This window comes from Populus trichocarpa, chromosome 4 (assembly GCF_000002775.5).
Source record: "Populus trichocarpa isolate Nisqually-1 chromosome 4, P.trichocarpa_v4.1, whole genome shotgun sequence".
In the NCBI taxonomy this organism is placed as follows: domain Eukaryota; kingdom Viridiplantae; phylum Streptophyta; class Magnoliopsida; order Malpighiales; family Salicaceae; genus Populus; species Populus trichocarpa.
In genome coordinates this window covers 6,293,831-6,310,736 of record NC_037288.2, presented here as the reverse complement: position 1 = coordinate 6,310,736, position 16,906 = coordinate 6,293,831, and the positions used below count along the sequence as shown (strand labels likewise).

At 35.0% G+C, this 16,906-nt stretch overlaps 2 protein-coding genes across 6 annotated transcripts; both read left to right on the top strand.

Moving 5' to 3' along the window:
- Positions 1-442: 442 nt before the first annotated feature.
- On the top strand, positions 443-5,915 carry LOC7494516 (pre-mRNA splicing factor SR-like 1). Of its 5 annotated transcripts, none has more exons than XR_002981413.2 (5): positions 443-613; positions 1,456-1,848; positions 2,601-2,708; positions 3,127-3,207; positions 4,615-4,682. XR_002981413.2 is itself a non-coding variant. In XM_024599537.2 (5 exons), exons 2-5 carry the CDS (start codon positions 1,561-1,563, stop codon positions 5,633-5,635), a joined length of 1,284 nt encoding a protein of 427 aa, XP_024455305.1. In that variant the 5' UTR covers positions 443-613; positions 1,535-1,560; the 3' UTR covers positions 5,636-5,915. The 5 variants fall into 5 exon arrangements, 4 of the variants coding, with proteins under 4 accessions (XP_024455305.1, XP_006384124.1, XP_024455307.1 ...); XM_024599537.2 differs by lacking the exon at positions 2,601-2,708 and adding an exon at positions 4,793-5,915 and having other exon boundaries at positions 1,535-1,848; positions 4,615-4,686; XM_006384062.3 differs by lacking the exon at positions 2,601-2,708 and adding an exon at positions 4,793-5,915 and having other exon boundaries at positions 4,615-4,686.
- Positions 5,916-8,064: 2,149 nt separating this feature from the next.
- Positions 8,065-16,341, top strand: LOC7468335 (uncharacterized). Its single transcript, XM_002305220.4, has 16 exons — positions 8,065-8,388; positions 8,624-8,668; positions 8,800-8,840; positions 8,946-9,027; positions 9,184-9,228; positions 9,745-9,801; positions 10,771-10,830; positions 10,918-11,045; positions 11,341-11,608; positions 11,708-11,774; positions 12,649-12,719; positions 12,800-12,889; positions 13,798-13,906; positions 15,059-15,150; positions 15,405-15,510; positions 15,988-16,341. The coding sequence occupies exons 1-16, from the start codon at positions 8,254-8,256 to the stop codon at positions 16,110-16,112; spliced, it is 1,521 nt and encodes a 506-aa protein (XP_002305256.1). The 5' UTR covers positions 8,065-8,253; the 3' UTR covers positions 16,113-16,341.
- The last annotated feature ends 565 nt before the right edge of the window (positions 16,342-16,906 follow it).

Sequence of the window (16,906 nt, the reverse complement as noted above, 5' to 3'; positions counted from 1 at the left end):
ATACAACAAATCAATGCCCAGACTTTTAGATCAATCCTAAACTTAACTTGATTGATTAGAAATCTGGCCGAAGCTAAGTTTAAAAAATCTAAATAAGAGTTGATCTGGTTAAATTTAGATAATTAAGTGATTTAACTTGCAAATGAATCATAAAATTTATTTGATTTTTTTAAAATGATATAATTTTAATTTTTTAAAATCTTAAAATTATATTATTTTTTATTTATTTGAATTAACTTGAATTAACCTATTATTTTATAATAGGTCTAGGGTATGGTGCCAGGTTTGATAACTTTTGTTTAAACAAGTTGCGGGCTCAAATATTTGGGTCAAGTAAATAGGCCTATCTAGTGCCTTATGTTGGTCATGAATGGGCCGAACTTTCATTGAAAAAATGGAAAAGATAGTAATAAAAAAAAGAAAGGCTACTTCTTTCTAGACCAACTAAATCAAATTTCCATTTAGGTTTCTTTCACGGATTTGATTTCATTCTCGCCGAATCAGAGAAGACCTTAAAAAAAAAAAAAAAAACTAAAAACCCAATAGAGATCGTAACTTTTCCTTTTATTTCCCTCAATTTTCGATTGAATTTTCTCCATTTCTCTCTCTACAGGTACTTGCTAGCCTATTTTATTTTAAGATTTACAGCTATAGTTACATTAAATGGAACTCATTTCTTGATTTAGTTTTTTTTTTTAATGCAATTTAGTTGATGTATTGGTTAATTGAGATTTTGGGGCGGCTGGGTTTTTTGTTTTGTATGATGTGCTTGGTTTGTTGGGTTTTTGATGATGGTAAAGATGCAGACTTTTGAAGATTTCAGCTTTAGAGCAGTAAATAGAATTACGGGTTTTCCTTTTTGCTTCCTTTTACTGATTGTTTAAGCAGTGAAAAGGATTTTTTGGGTTCTTAATAAAGCTAAAGATGCCGAAGTTGAAGTTCCTCAAATTCTGTTTTATTGAAAGTTTATAGGGCTCTGAGTTTATTGAGATTTGTTATAGCAGCATCAAAATCGAGCTCGGGGTTTCATGGGCTTTTCTTTTTATGTCTTGTTATTGATTGTGTTTGGCTGATTTTGTTAAATGTATTGATTTAGTAGATAAAAAAAGGTTTTTTTGGGTTCCCAATGAAGTTAAATTTACTAGTTTTGAAATTTATAAAAGAGTTTTAGAGCTTAACAATTTCTCGGGGTTTCTCTCTGATGTATTTTTATTGATTGTTTACGATTAATGTTGTTAAAAATATGTTTTAATTTTGATTTCGGGTTTGTTGCCTTATCAATGAAGCTAAAGAAATGAAGCTAAAGATACAGACTTTGAAGTTTTCATTTTGGTACACATTAATAGCCAGCCTAAACAGGATTTTGTAGCCTCTTGGTTTTTGTGTTCTATTTCTTGTTATTGATTTTTTATGTTCCATTTTGTTAACTTCATGATGTTTTTTATTTTGTTGCAGGAATACGATTTGAGAAACTTTGATTATATGATAATTCATTGATAATTATATGTTGTTGTTTCAATTGTACTAAACACAGGAGTGCTTGCATTTGTTTAGTACATTATGGAGGTACAGACAAATGGGAAACCGATAGATTCACTCTTTGAGAAGGTCCTTTGTATGAACATTCTATCATCGGATTACTTCAAGGAGCTTTACCGATTAAAGACGTACCATGAAGTGATTGATGAAATATACAATCAAGTTGACAATGTTGAGCCATGGATGACTGGTAACTGTCGTGGCCCATCTACGTCCTTTTGCCTTCTGTACAAGTTCTTCACCATGAAGCTCACTGTCAAACAAATGCATGGTCTGCTAAAGCACAAGGATTCTCCTTATATCAGAGCGGTAATTGTGCCATACCCTTGCTAAAGCTTTACCAATTATTTTTTTGTTGTTATTGGCTTGATTTGGTTGCAACTTCCTGATGTGTGGATATTTATTCAAATACTTCATTGGTTGATCACTCTTGAATTTGAGAAACATTCCCTTGCTAAACAACTTTATATTCTCTTATGTGACTGTATTTACAAGGTCGTTTAATTTGTGGAAGCATTTGTTAATCTAAAAGTGTTTTGGTGTGTAAACATGCATAATTGGGTCTTGAGTTTTAAGGTCACAGGTTGACTTTTGCGGGCCTTGGCTTTAGATCATGTCTTATCAACTTCTTAAGGTCTTGTCTTTACTTTATCTTTTCTTGTTTTCACAAATATTAGCTAAGCTTGGAAACATGATGACTGACTTTTATCAAATTTGGGAACTTTTGGTTAGAGTCTATGATTTTGTTACATCTCAGGAAGTATTTTACCATTTTACATGATTTAAACTGCACAAAGGAAACTAAAATTTTTTATGCAACTTGATTCAAGCTGTTCTATCAACTGCAAATTTATGAATGGATATTTTTATATGAATCAAGCTCCACTTATAAGGACTTTTTATCAACTTTGCTGGAGTGTGAACTGCTGAGAAATTACGAGCCCGTTTTTAATTACAAGGTAATGGGCGAAACATTGCCACGTCTGAATTTTAACAACATTTGAAAATCTCTATTTTGATTTACATATCGCACATGATAATGTCCTTGTTTTTCATAGCAGATCTCTGCAAACCAAGGTTGAGGTGTTCTTGTTTCTTTGAGTTGCTCTGACTTTCTCACTCCTACATAAACTGCCCTTGCTTTGCTGAGCAGGTTTCGCAAAATTAAGGTTTGGGGTGTCTTATTTTTGATTCTCACTCCTAGGCTTTTTAATCCTGAATCGATGCTGTCAGCACTTTTTTAATCATGAATCAATACTGCTCGTTATCTTTTAACCCAATTTCTCTTGCTACTACTTTGACTGGTATTGTTACTATTTGCTAATTATGGGAAAACCAGAACTGGCATTCTGTTGCCCACTTTTATTGACCAGGTGCTGTTATTGTTACCATTTTGGTTCGTTGAAACCATGGATAGAGATTCCTTATTCCACTGCCATCAAAGCTTGGTTCACATTAATCCGCATGTTTACAGTTTTTCTTCTCTTTCTCTGCTTGATTTGCGGAATGTACTGTTTAGCATAGGGACTGCTTTATCTTAGCTTTGTGTTTGAAATGAGGGATTGATATCTCCAAATTTGATTGCAGGTTGGGTTCCTTTACCTGAGATATGCTGGTGACCCAAAGACACTGTGGAATTGGTTTGAACCATATATCAAAGATGATGAGGTACTTCTCTTATCCTTGCTTGAACTACAGTTTAAGTTTCTCTTACCAACCCATGTATAATAACTGGCAACTTGATGCCTTCTGATTCTTGAACGCCTAAGTTGCAACTCAATCTGCTTTTTGAAACATTTTTAGTTTGTGAAAAATGAATGCCCAATAACCATGTTTAAGCTTTCTTCCACATCTTTATTTTGCAACTGGTACTGATCTTAGCAGTTGCTTAGTTACAAGTAGTGTATACATGCCAGTTGTTTAAGGTCTTTGGTGGTGGGTGGGGGAGGGAATTCAACTTCAACACAAACTTATCAGAAGTGTTGATATAGTCTAATCTCCTTTAGAATTGTATTGTTTTAGTTGAAATGATGATTGCAATCGCTGTGCTCTGTATTCTTTGAATTAGAGATCCAGTGAGTGGTCTTTTGTTCAGGGGAACTGTCTAAGAGCACAAGTATGTTACATACATAGAGATGGACAAACACTTGGATAGCTCTTCTGCAACCCAGTTTAGCCAATGTATAAAAACGTGGTCGAACAGAATGCTGTTCATTTCACCAATTGCTTTTCAGATACATAAATTCAGGAGTTAATGTATGATGATTTTTTAGTTGATTGTGAAAACTTCTTGATGAAACTGGTAAAGCGGCTGGAACATTTTCTAGTTCTAATTGCTTGATGAATGTAGGCATTGAGGGGGGATACCAATTGCACAAATAACTGAAGTAGTTGAGGAAATAGGAAATCCTACTTAATAACTAAAATACTGCTCCATATACCAATGTAACACCTGGCCCCCCAAAAAAATATTCTGGACTTCTCCTTCAAATTATGTATTTATTTTTTTGGTTTCACATTATGTTCCTAATTAAAGTGTATCAGGATTCCAGCTAGATAGCTACCAAAGATTGTTTAATGCATGGGTTTCGGGATACAACTTGATTGCTTAAGAGGCTGACCTCTTTGTCAAATTGGTCATGTTTCTTGCCTGTCCTTTAGTTACTGACATGTATCAGTGCAAAAGAGCAGTTCGTAATTTATTTTGGCCCCTGTCCTTGTTGAGTAGCTTGCTGAAAAGAGCTCGCTCCCAACATCAAATGACCTTGGGAGAATTTTTTTGTTTGCATTTGGATTGGTGGGACTGAAATGCTTCCTTTTCTAATATGTGAATTTTCCAGTAGATCCTGCTTTCCAAAATTTGATATTTATATACAAGTACCAATCTTTGACAGTTACCTAGTAGTTTTCTAGCTAATGCCATCTTTCCTTTCACTGCTACTGTTAACTAAATGCTCCTTCATGCGAGATGTTAATCCTTCATGATTTTTTTGACATGATATGCATGTCCTTTTCCATCTGTAGCTTAAGTTTCTCTGTGTAGTGACGTAGTAGAGTTATGATATTATATTTCAGGAATTTTCTCCTGGATCTAGTGGAAGGAAGACAACAATAGGCATATATGTGCGTGATTTACTTCTCGGACAGGTCAGGTTGAAACAATATCTAATGCCTTGTATTGTAGTATTTTCATATTCTGTTACTCTTCCTGGTAGGCAAAAAGGGATTGATACCATATGTTTTTCTCTTGCAGTACTACTTTGATACCCTTTTCCCCCGTATTCCTGTTCCTGTCTTGCGGCAGATCACAGCCAATCTTGAGATGATGAAGCTACCCACAAAAATTTCTGGTTCAACAGGGGATGGCAACCGTCATGGATCTGATGATACTGCACGTCGACCACCATCTGTGAAGGCTGCACTTTCAGTCTCTTTTGGTCAGCGTGCTCCTCATCGTGCATCAACTAGGGACTCATCTCCTGTTCGTCGCACGCTACCGCCACCCTCCTATGACAGAACCAGTGATGATCCACGAAGTCATCGCAGCCAGAGTCGCGAATATTCTGATAAAGAATATTCAGACAGGGATCGGGATCAAGATAGGGGTAGAGAGAGGGACCGTGATAGGGACAGAGAGAGGGACAGGGTTCGGGATAGAGATCATGATAGAGAAAGAGATCGGGACCGTGGCAGGGACAGTGACAGGAAACAGGAACGTGAGAGGGGTAGAGACCGAAGGTCTGATTACGATAGGAGTTCCAGGTACACTGACAGGGAGAGCAGAAGGGATTATGAACGGAGCAGCCGTGATGGAAGTAGGCGTCATAGAGAAAGTAATTATAGAACCCGGAGTCGGAGCAGGAGCAGAAGTAGAAGCCAAAGCTTGCAAGCTGGCACATCACCATTTGATCAGCATCCAACTCCTCAAAGGGATGGAAGCAAGGATAGGACATCTGCATCTAGCAATCTGGCTAAGCTCAAAGATCTTTATGGTGATCTTGGTGATCAGAAAGGGGATGCTGGCCTGGAAAGGGGTCCTCGGAGGGACAATGATGGTGAAGAAGTTTTTAGACTGGGTGGTTCTACTTGGAGGTAGGTAGTTCAATGAAAGCTGTAACTGTCTGATGTATCAGTAAGGTCTTCAGCCATGCCAAATCACTGTTTGAGTCAAGAAAATGGTCACCATTATAAACCTTTCCTCATCTCTATCTAGTCATAGTTCATGGAAGCACGTGTAGTGCATGTGCTTGAGCTGTAGGGGTGCATGTACATGAGCCCCCCTTCCCTATGTTCCATGCGTACAATTGTTTTAGAAAAATTCATATCATGTCTAATTAACTTATTGCATTAAATACGCAAGAGAACTTTCTTTGTCATATCTCGAATCTGTTTTTCTTTTGCTAGTGTTTTCTACGATGTGGGTTGTGATATTCATGTCGATCAGGCACGATTTCTCCTTGCAGATACCACTCCTTGTATCATTGTAAGGGACTTCGTCTTTATGCTAGAGGTTATATGACTAGCAGTTTGGATCCCGTTGCGACCATGGAAATTTTAGATGAAACTGTAAAAAGTAGACCCAGATTCTCCAGGCTCTAATTGTTTTGTTTTGTTTTTCTGAGAATGAATATACAGTTTGGTGTAATTCAATAAAAAAACAGCAGACAGCCCTTCATTTAATTTCAAGATTTGAAAGAAAAAAAATGAAAAACATTAAGAAAAGATAAATGAAAAATATGATTTGGATAAAAAAAATATACTTTCCATGTTTTATATATTTTCTAATCTAGTTTCAGCAATTTTTACTATTGTAATGTATAAAAAAGCTAAAGTTGAAAGCAAAAACCGGCTAAATTGATGTTTATGCCCTTTTTATAAAGTCCACTTGCCTTTGAGGCAGAGATAATTTTATTTTTTCAAATGAAGTATTGGTTATTAAAGGATTGTTCTGGGTATAATTGTATTTTTCATTTTTGTTTGCATAATTAAATAACTTAATTACTTCCATATAAAAAATAAAACTTGTGGGAAGGGGTGTAGAGGTCTTTTCATTTATTTTTATATAGTAAATTGGTAGATATGTCCTTGAGGTAAAAAACAATTATACCATAGGATCATGGGTCTTTAAATCTTTTTACCAAGGTTTTTTTTTGTAATTATTACAGGGTTAAGGGTATTATTGTCTTTTTATATTTATTAAATGTTATCTAAAGTTAAAAAGTTGTTAGTACGTGTCATGCACTCATCATTGCCTAGGAGACGCTCATATATTTTGGACGACGTTTGTGGTGTCTCTTGATAATAGAGCCCGCGGTAAAGCATGAATCAATGCAATTAGACACGCAGCGGGCATCAGCTTTAAAGAAAAGAAAGATAGAGGCATTACGAAGACAATTACCTGATAACACCTCTCTACCAAGGAGCCTGACAGCCTAGGCCTATGGTCACACATGAATAAATAGGAAGAGGAGCTACTTCAGGGCTCTCGGACTCATTCAATAAGGGTTACATCCTACTAATAGTAATGATAATAATAATAATATTAATATTAATAACTATATATGATTTATTGACGATTGAGTTTTTTCTATTTTTCTAATGCTTTAAGTTATGAATTTGAAAAGTTGATGTAGGGCTCTCGAGCAAGGTCTTTTTTTGTCTATTTTTATCCAATTATGCATGTCTAAAGATATTTTTCTGGTTTATCATGATATTTTTATTTATTTAGTATATTTATTATTATTGCTGATTTTTTATCCACTGATTAAAATAAAATGATCTTATTAAATCTAATCAGGGCTATAACTTATTTATTTATTTTATTTTTTAAAAATATATTTGCAATACCTAGAGATTGTTCTTAAAAAATAAAAAAAAAGACACCCGTGGCGTAGTATAGATTTCTAGCCTTAATACAAAAACTTACAGTGAAAGAATATAATATTTTCTGCCAAATTCTGCTTCTTCTCTCTCTCTCCTTTTCTTTTTATTCCTTTGCTCTTATACAGAATCAGAGCATTAAGTTAAGAACATTCGTAACTTCACGATATGTTCTCTCTTGCCTTTTTAGCAATCAAGAACAACAACCTATTTCTTCCCTTCCAAATGGCCAGCAAACTACAACAACATCCTCCTTACTGTCACTTTATAATGCTCATTATTATATCTTCATATCAGACTTGTAAATGCATCAGAAAGATGTTAAATCCAAAACACAAACTCGTAGCAAAATCTTCTTCCGTTTCGTTTCTTCTTTTCATTCTCTTGATCTTATAAATCTTAAAAGTTCATTCCTTACATCCACATCGTACTTGTCTACTCGGGAATAAATTCTCCATGTAAGGCTCATATAACTCGATAGCAGGGGTTTTATCCCTCTGTCTTCACTATTTTATCTCCCTCTCTGGGAATGAAAAACTGTTGGGCCTAATCAATAAATAATGTTTCTGTTAACATGAGCCCAGACCTAAGATTTGAATTGGGCTTTTGTCTCTTCCTCAAAATGCTATTAACTACCCTAAATTACAATAAGAAGTAACTTCTAGCCGTTTCTCAACGACCTTGCCCTATACATTCCTTCTCGTACCTTCCCTTCGTTTAGATTCTACAGAAGTTTGGTTCTTTGCGGCTTTCTTCTTCAGCTTTATCTTGTGTTTCATTGCAAACAAGAGAGAGAGAGAGAGAGTTGCTTAAGTTAATAATAACAGAGAAAAAATGGAAGGCAGAGATAACAAGGAGCAAATAGTGGACGTGAGATCAGTTGTTGAAGCTATCTCTACAGCAGATAATAATGACATTAATGTCCCTCTTTATGAAGTTGAAAGTCTCTGTATGCGTTGTCGTGAAAATGTATTTCCACTCTCTTTCTTCCTCAAGTTTCTTTGTTTTCTTTGTGTCTCTTTCATGTTGGTGTTTTAGAAAAATGTTTGGATTTTGATTGATTTTAGGTGAATTGTGAGATACCCGTTAACTAGAATTTGATAAAGAAAAATGGGTTTTGGTTATTTTGGTTTGTTATTTGTTAAAGTTTCATGCTTGCCTTTGTTTTTGACACTAGCTAATGTTGTGTGTTTGTTGCTAACAGGGAACCACAAGGTTTTTGTTGACATTAATTCCACATTTTAGAAAGGTATTGTAGTCCTTGTGATTTGCTACCTATAAGGATCAATTCTGGTTTTTGTTTGTGAGGGTTTTGCTTTAGAAGTTCTAGTTTTGGTTGTGTTAATTATTAATGAGCCTAACTTAATTTTGTGCTTGCAGATATTGTTATCTGCCTTTGAATGCCCACATTGTGGTGAGAGGTAGGTGGGCTGGGGGGAATTTTATTTTATTTTATTTTTTGTTGCTGAGGATATACCATTTTAGTTTAAATTTCTAATTTTTTTTATTCCTTTATTTGTTATTAGGAACAATGAAGTTCAGTTTGCCGGTGAAATTCAGCCGCGCGGGTGTTGTTATTCTTTAGATATCCCATCAGGCGATCAAAAGGTTGTTTTCTTTTGTCTTTCAAGAACAACAAAACCAAAAAAAGGTTATGTTTTGGTATAATGTGTAGAAGTTCTAGCTGTACGAGTTTGTCATCATATCAAATTTGAAGAAGATGCACTTTGATAACCGAACAAAATTGTGTGTTTGACAATGCAGATTCTTAATCGACAAGTTGTAAAATCTGAGTCTGCCACGATAAAGGTACCTTTTACTTGATCCTACTTGTTATATTAGGTTTACATTATTTTTTTTACTTACAATTCCTAGCTTTCTGATATTCTATTGAGCTTATAACTGTATTAAAAGCCAGATTGGTTAACTTCTTTAGCAATTCAATGAATGTATCTTTCTGATTTTGATCTTGGTCTTGGTTTTTTTTCCTTCTCTTGGATACTAGTTCTGTTTCTTTAGTCTGGACAAAATTTTTCATTAGAATTAATGATTATAGTTTGGTTGAGGCCTTAAGTCATAGTGAAGATAAACTGGTATCAACAAGCTTTCTGCAAAATTTATGCCATCCTTTCTTATATTGTGAACAATGCATCATTTTATCCTAAAACAAACTTCCTACTTTAGGAAATGAAAATAGAATTATGAGAATCTTTCAGTAGTAGAATGCTTTCCATCATCCTTCTGCTTTTTTTTCAAGAAAATAATTTAACTGGTGGATGATGCATTGACATCATTTCCTTTCATTCTTTTATCTATCAATTGCAGATTCCTGAATTGGATTTTGAGATTCCTCCAGAGGCACAACGTGGCAGTTTGTCAACGGTATGCTTCAGACCCTAGTTTTCTTTCAGTTTTACTAGTTTTCAGTTTCCATCATCCTTCATTTTGTTGATGGCTTCAGTCTGTTGATATCCGTCTTTCCCCTGGCCTGGTGCTCTGATTTTGTGGAAACTGAAAACTGTTTCTGTGCATGATTAAATTTGGTGACATCTCTCTGACATTTCTTTTTGTTAAAGGGGAGTGAAAAACAATACCATCAGAAATAAATGTGATGGATTGCTAGAGTGAACAGTTTAGAGAAACAGAATGATGACTTTTTAACCTTTTTTTTGTCATCTTAAACTTGATGGCTGGTTGGTTCTATTTTTATTTATTTTATTGTTTTGGGAAGTCATATCTTGAATGCTACAAGGAGATAGCCATCTGGATAGTGATTGGTACTTGATCTCCCTTTATTTTCCTTAAATTGTATTATGGAGAAAAATAGAAGATGATTTAGTAGTGCTCGCTCCTCTGAAAGATGTTGGCTAGAACTACATTTGAAATCAAACCTTATGCTGCTTATATTTACTTTCACCAGAAAGATAAGTTCAGTTAGATATTGCAATGAGAGATTTGTCTCTGCATGCCTTTGACAAGATTGTTACTGCTTTCAACTTCAACATAAAACTTCCTTTTACATGTTTGTTGTTCTGAATCTTGATCTCTGACCATGATACCAATTTCAGAAAGGACCATGGCAGTGAAAAATTGTGTGGTGTGAAAGTTTAATGCCATTGGATGGGTGAATTTCTGAATAGTGTTTGCTGTGTTCCTCTGAATTGCTTCTGGTGCATCATGTCAACTTAGACAACTCATTCACCCCGGATATCATGCTTTTACTTTGACCATGCTTTTTGCTGCATAAGTTACTTGAAGATAATGTTTCTGTTATTTCCTGTATGTTCCTAGAGTATTTTATATCTTCCTTTGAATATTTAAACCATCTCTTGTTTGGCATAATTCTTTTAGATTGAAGGGATTTTGGTACGGGCTGCTGATGAATTGCAGGCACTCCAAGAAGAACGCAAGGTGAATGATAACTTTGATATCACTGTTGTTTGATGATGTTTAATCTGCTATTTTCTATTTCCTCAATGTTATTTCTTTGGTTACCAGAAAGTGGATCCAAAGACTGCTGAAGCAATAGACCAGTTCTTGTTGAAATTGAGAGCTTGTGCAGCTGGGGATTCATCATTCAAATTCATCCTGGATGATCCTGCTGGAAACAGCTTCATTGAGAACCTGTAAGAGGCTGTCTTAAACTTGAGCATTTGTTCTCTCCTTTGGTACAGGAACTGTACCAATTTTTATTCTTTGTTCCCTGCTGAGCAATGTAACCCCCCCCCCCCCCCCCACTAAAGTTTTGACAATCTAGAGGTTGATATTTTATTGTGATTTCTCACGGATGATTAAAATCATTTTGCTTTGGCTGACATGGGCTGGGATCTTGTTTTTCTATCATGTATTATGGCATATTGAACAAACCTTTGGGTGATTCTATTACATTTAAATTAGAATATAACAATATTTGATAAACAGGTTTGCTCCATCCCCCGATCCATCATTGAATATAAAGTTTTATGAGCGAACACCAGAGCAGCAAGTAGCACTGGGCTATCAAGTTGGCCAATCACAAATGGGAGTACCTGGTGATGGACCATCATCAGAAGTGACCAGCAATGTTTCTGATCAGATGCGAAGAGAACCTCATGGATCAGTTGGAGCTGCAGCTGGTCATCGGGCCATTGCTCAAAGTAATAGTGCAGAAATTGCTGAAGCCATATTTCGGTACTCTGCACCGGAAGAGGTAAATGTGATTGTCAATTGCAATCATTAAATATCTTATACGACGAAGGAAATTGTCTCTTATATATCATATTCTTTGACACATCCTTCCTTCTGTCAGGTGATGACTTTCCCATCAACCTGTGGATCTTGTGCCAGCAGTTGTGAGACTCGAATGTTTGTCACCAGTATCCTTGACCGTTGTTCCATTTCTTGTTGTTGATGATTTAGTTCCTTTTATCAATCAACTTGTCTTCTTTGCTGGAAATGTCGTAAGTTTCTAGTTTGAGTTCAGAATATTATAAGACTGTTTAATGGGCCTGCCAAACGTTTATTGGAAATTTGTTTATGGAGAAGCATGAAAAGAATAATTTAAAGGCCAAGTAGTTTGGCACTGAGGTAACTTAAAGTTAAGGCGTTGTAGTTCAGCTGGTGGGGAAGGGCAAGGTAATCTGATCTCATTATCTAAACCTGGCGCTTGAATTCATTATGATATCCATCCTTTTTTCAGGCATTGTCCACCATTTAGTATGTAGGGGTGCTGCTACAATATTATTTTCTGGGAAGACACTTATCAGTAGCTAATTGTTTCTTGCTTGAAACGTTCACTTTTTGCTATTTGCTGATAGATTTACACTTGTTGAGCTTATTGACAAGAGTTGTCTAAGAGAGCATTGGATGATTATGGTGGACTGTGTTTCCCAACTGTATTTCATGGAATTTTCTGTGTGAGAATAGCAGTCTTGAGGTTAATACCTGGTTTATGATTCAAGATAACTGTCTCAAGGAATTGTTTCATTGGTACCTTCTGCAACTTCCCCCGTCACTGACTTATTTTTCCTTCAACATTCTCAATTGCTAAAATAAACTGTAAAGGATTGCAGTTTTGTGAAATTTGATCATATTAGTTGCTGTGTAGAACTCATCTAACAAAATTCAGTTGAATGCTTCCTTTATAAGGATGAACTCGTTGAAAGCATTATGATATGAATTTTGATCCTTAAATGTTAGAGCATATTGCTGGTATAGTGGATGAAGATTGTGGGTCTTAACTTCAAGCAGATATTCCATACTTCCAAGAAGTAATTGTCATGGCATCTACTTGTGATTCCTGTGGTTACCGAAATTCTGAGGTTTGTGCTTTTGTGGTATCATGTTCTTACTTTCTACTCTCTTTTCCATGGAATGATTTTAATAATTATTTACCATGCAGTTGAAGCCTGGCGGTCGAATTCCTGAAAAAGGAAAGACAATCACTTTGTGTGTGAAGAATGCAAATGACCTAAGCCGTGATGTGATAAAGGTTTGCTCTTGTCTTTTATATAATCTTTTTTTTTGTGATACAATAAATTCCCTATTATGCTGGTTTTCTAGTCACAGAATCCCCTTTCAATTTTCCAAGTTTCCCTTGCCAACTCCACTATTTTGGATTGAGGCTTGGCTGAGTTGAGCTGCTATTGCGGAGTAAATTTTAATTCCAATTGTTTATACCTCTCCACTGAAAGGAGCATCTTGAAAGACAAGGAGGAAGTGATTCTAGGAGACAAGAAGTTCTTGACCTGTGCCCACAATTTTGGGGTGCTAACATTGGGACCATTTGGGCAAATAGATGATAATCCTGTTATCAATTTTGTGTTGCCTGCTGTTCCATTAGCTTTGTTCTTATGGGCAATAGAGACCTGAAGAGGACATCATGAAACCAATCTAGAGTTAGGGGAGGGTTTTTCATCAAATCTCCTAGTCTGCGTATGGCATGCACGGCACAAAACATGTTCATGTAAAGGAATGAAACAAACATTTCGCTGTATAGTGTGATCAAAACAAACATTTTTCTGTGCAGTTGATCATTTTTTCTTTGTGTAGTTTCATTTCTAATTTTGCTTTCTTTTTGTGTTTTGCTGCGTGGCTCTGCATATACTGACTGTCCATTGCTGGAAGAGTGTGCTGACTGTCCATTGTTGGAAGAGTGGATGTTACTACTGGTGTCGTCTAAATGGAATCGGATTAATATTTTTATTGTTTGACTTAGAATATTGAGGATACTGCAAGTGTGAAATATACTTAAATACACATTTAAATCAGTTACATGTATTGTCTGCTGGTGATGGAGAAAGTGTAGTCACTGTTTCTTTCTGCCTTTACCCATGCTCAATACTTAGTGTTCTGCAAGATGTTACAAACCACTCTCTAACAGTATTTTGGTTTTATCAGTCAGATACTGCAGGTGTGAAAGTCCCAGAGCTTGACTTGGAGCTGGCTAGTGGGACTTTGGGTGGCATTGTTACAACTGTTGAAGGTCTGGTCACAAAAATTAGTGAAAGTGAGTATTATTATTACATCTCGCACCTGTTTCAGTCATCCTATCATTTTATAAATGCTCTTGTATTTGTTTTTAATTTCTGTAGTAATTTTTTTTCCCCAAATATATTGCATCTGACCCAATATGTGTCACTGCTACCTTGGAATAGACCAAGTACCAGCCCAGTCCCTTCCTGGGACATGAATAATGATCCTGTTGTGTTCACATCTTATTGTAATTTTTTTGTTGGTCAGACAACAGACCACAATAATCAGTTTGCAATTATCTTTTCAAATTCTATACTATGAATATCATTTTTGTTCTTACAACATTTGCATCTTATATTATTGCTTGGCATCTCCAGTTAACTAAATGCTGGTTATCACTTTTAGGAAATTTTTACTTTTTTTTTTCAACTGTGCAAATTACTTCAGCTGTGCCCTTAATTCCAGAAAAAGGTTTGAAAGTACTGAAACCCTAAGCTTCTTTTTGTGTGAGTCATGCCTTTCCTTCATTTCCTTGAAGCGTCTTTCCCCTTATTTGTGCTCTATCTTTCTTACAACTTTTGTCAACTTCAATTGTTTCCTTGTCCACAATAGTAATCTTTTCAACTAAAGAGTGACGTTTACTTAGAAATGGTGAATATTCCTTTCTGTAGAACTGAATGATGTCGAGCCAAAGATAGTAATTTACCTTCTGTCATGATTTTCTTTTGAATATCCACTCTAGATCTTGTTACCACTTAAGTGTGATTTCCTTCTGGACACTGAACACTGACTAAATTAGATCCCAGTTTCATGTTGATTTCCATTCTTCTAGCCATTTTCCTTAGAACACAGTAAACCCCACCCAAGATTTTCCAAGCTTGCAAGCTGTAACTCTCTTTTTTGGACTGTGCATCTTTTTGGAACTCTTATAAGAACTTATGTATATGTGTTAAAATATAATCCTTGGGAGTTCTGTTATTATATGAAAATATTTTCAGGCATTGGTTGGGTGTGGTTTTTCTGTTTTTGTCCTGCTTTATTTATCACATCTTCATTGCAGTATAAGTTTAATTAGTGTCAACTTTTTCTGAAAAGAAAATGACATGTACTATACGATTTACTATATGGACTTCCATTTTCCAGCTTAAGTTAAGGAAATCATAATATGTATGCTTTACATGTGCAGGTATTGAGAGAATTCATGGATTTACTTTTGGAGATAGCCTTGATGGATCCAAAAAAAGCAAGTGGCAGGACTTTAAATTAAGGTTAAACAAGGTAAAATGTGGTGTATGGTTATCAAAATTGCAATCCAAGTGTAAATTGTACAATCAGTCCAACATGTTTTGGATGATCCTCATTTATTCGAAAATTGCAAATTTCTAGGATCTAGGTTTGGATCATGGCACTGTGATCTCATAGTCCTGCAATTTCATTTTAATCAAGACTATGCATTGGTAATTACTTGGTATATTTTAAGTTTTGACCTTCACCGGTATTTATTAAATTTTTTTTTTATATATATGTTTCAGCTTCTAAATGTGGAAGAACCTTGGACTTTGATTCTTGATGATGCATTGGCAAATTCTTTTATAGCCCCAGCTACTGACAATATCAAAGATGACCATCAGTTATCATGTGAGTTCTTTTCCTTACTGTCTTGGCAGGTTCAATGTCTTATACAAAATTTTGATGATAGGTCTATATGGATGCTTGCTTGCTTCAGAAATACATGTATAGATTCCTAGAAATACGTTTGTAGTTTGAAATGAAAACATTACACGACAAACAATTGAAGAGAGCATTGAAGGAATGTGTTTGAACTAGTATAGTACTCTGGGAACTAACAATTCATTGCATTTTTTATTTTTTAAAAAAACCTTAGCTTTGAAAGGAATGTAATTTGCTTACGAGGAGCTTATTATGTTTCAAAAGTCATGCTATGGATTTATTATTCAGATGTAAAACTCAGTGAATTTAGTACTTCAAAGATGGTGCATGTAATTTGTTTCACTCAACAGTTTTATGTCTAAACTGATTGTTCATCAAGTCTTCCCGTGTCAAATCACTGCATTTTCCTCTTGATGACTTCATTGTGTATTTTACTATTTTCAGATGAGGAATACGAGAGGTCCTGGGAACAGAATGAGGAGTTGGGATTGAACGATATTGACACTTCTTCAGCTGATGCTGCCTACGACTCAGCACAGACAACGATAAAAGAGAAAACGAGAGAGTAAATTGTTATGTTCAATCGCCATGCCCCTCTCTCTTTCTCTCTCTCTCATCATGGGGAGTAGGAGGAGAGAGGCGATGCTGAGAAGAGTGTTTTTAGAGTCTAAAGTTGTGCAACAATGTGTTAGGACTGCTTGTGGTGTGTACAATTCACAGTTTTCTGAAGGTCGGATACTGTATGATATGAACTGCCTGTCTGGTTCATTTAAATAAAGTGCTGTTTTTTGGGTTAAATATGGTAAAGCAAATGCTTCTATAGAAAATGTACTAGATTTTTGCGGCCTAGCTGTGCATTGGATTAAATATTTTTTTTTAACATGCAAAAAGAAACATCCAGTGTTCATGTTTTTCTAATAGAAAAAAACTTTTAAATTGTACAGGGATTTACCTGATTTACATTTGATAGACTGATTAATTTAAAGATAACTTAAACAATTAGTTTGAATCATGAAATTTCAAGAAAATATCTTTTTAAAAACAAAATATTATTTGAATTAATTTGGATTAACTTATTAAATTCTAAATATAACAAATTAAAATAAATTATAAAATTTAATTTTTAATTATCTTAATGTTAACTTGAGCTTAATTATATATATATATATATATAAAATCAACATGAGCTACTTTGTAAAACTTGTGACTCAAATTATGAGATCGGTATAATCTCATAGAAAATAAGCAAAAAAAATTATCCATGTTAAACTGGGTTAACCTGTCAAAACTATAACTCGGGTCATGAGACTGTAATAACCTTATAGAAAGTAAATCGAAACAAATCATGAAAACCAATTTTCAA

What these genes read in the sequence shown, in the direction of transcription:
- LOC7494516 (XM_024599537.2), top strand. Translation starts at nt 1,561, where the DNA reads ATGGAGGTACAGACAAATGGGAAACCGATAGATTCACTCTTTGAGAAG. An exon ending in CATATATCAAAGATGATGAG is followed by an intron (nt 3,208 to 4,614) that starts GTACTTCTCTTA and finishes ATTATATTTCAG; the next exon opens with GAATTTTCTCCTGGATCTAG. An exon ending in GTGATTTACTTCTCGGACAG is followed by an intron (nt 4,687 to 4,792) that starts GTCAGGTTGAAA and finishes TTTCTCTTGCAG; the next exon opens with TACTACTTTGATACCCTTTT.
- LOC7468335 (XM_002305220.4), top strand. Translation starts at nt 8,254, where the DNA reads ATGGAAGGCAGAGATAACAAGGAGCAAATAGTGGACGTGAGATCAGTT. An exon ending in CTGAGTCTGCCACGATAAAG is followed by an intron (nt 9,229 to 9,744) that starts GTACCTTTTACT and finishes TATCAATTGCAG; the next exon opens with ATTCCTGAATTGGATTTTGA. An exon ending in AACGTGGCAGTTTGTCAACG is followed by an intron (nt 9,802 to 10,770) that starts GTATGCTTCAGA and finishes TAATTCTTTTAG; the next exon opens with ATTGAAGGGATTTTGGTACG.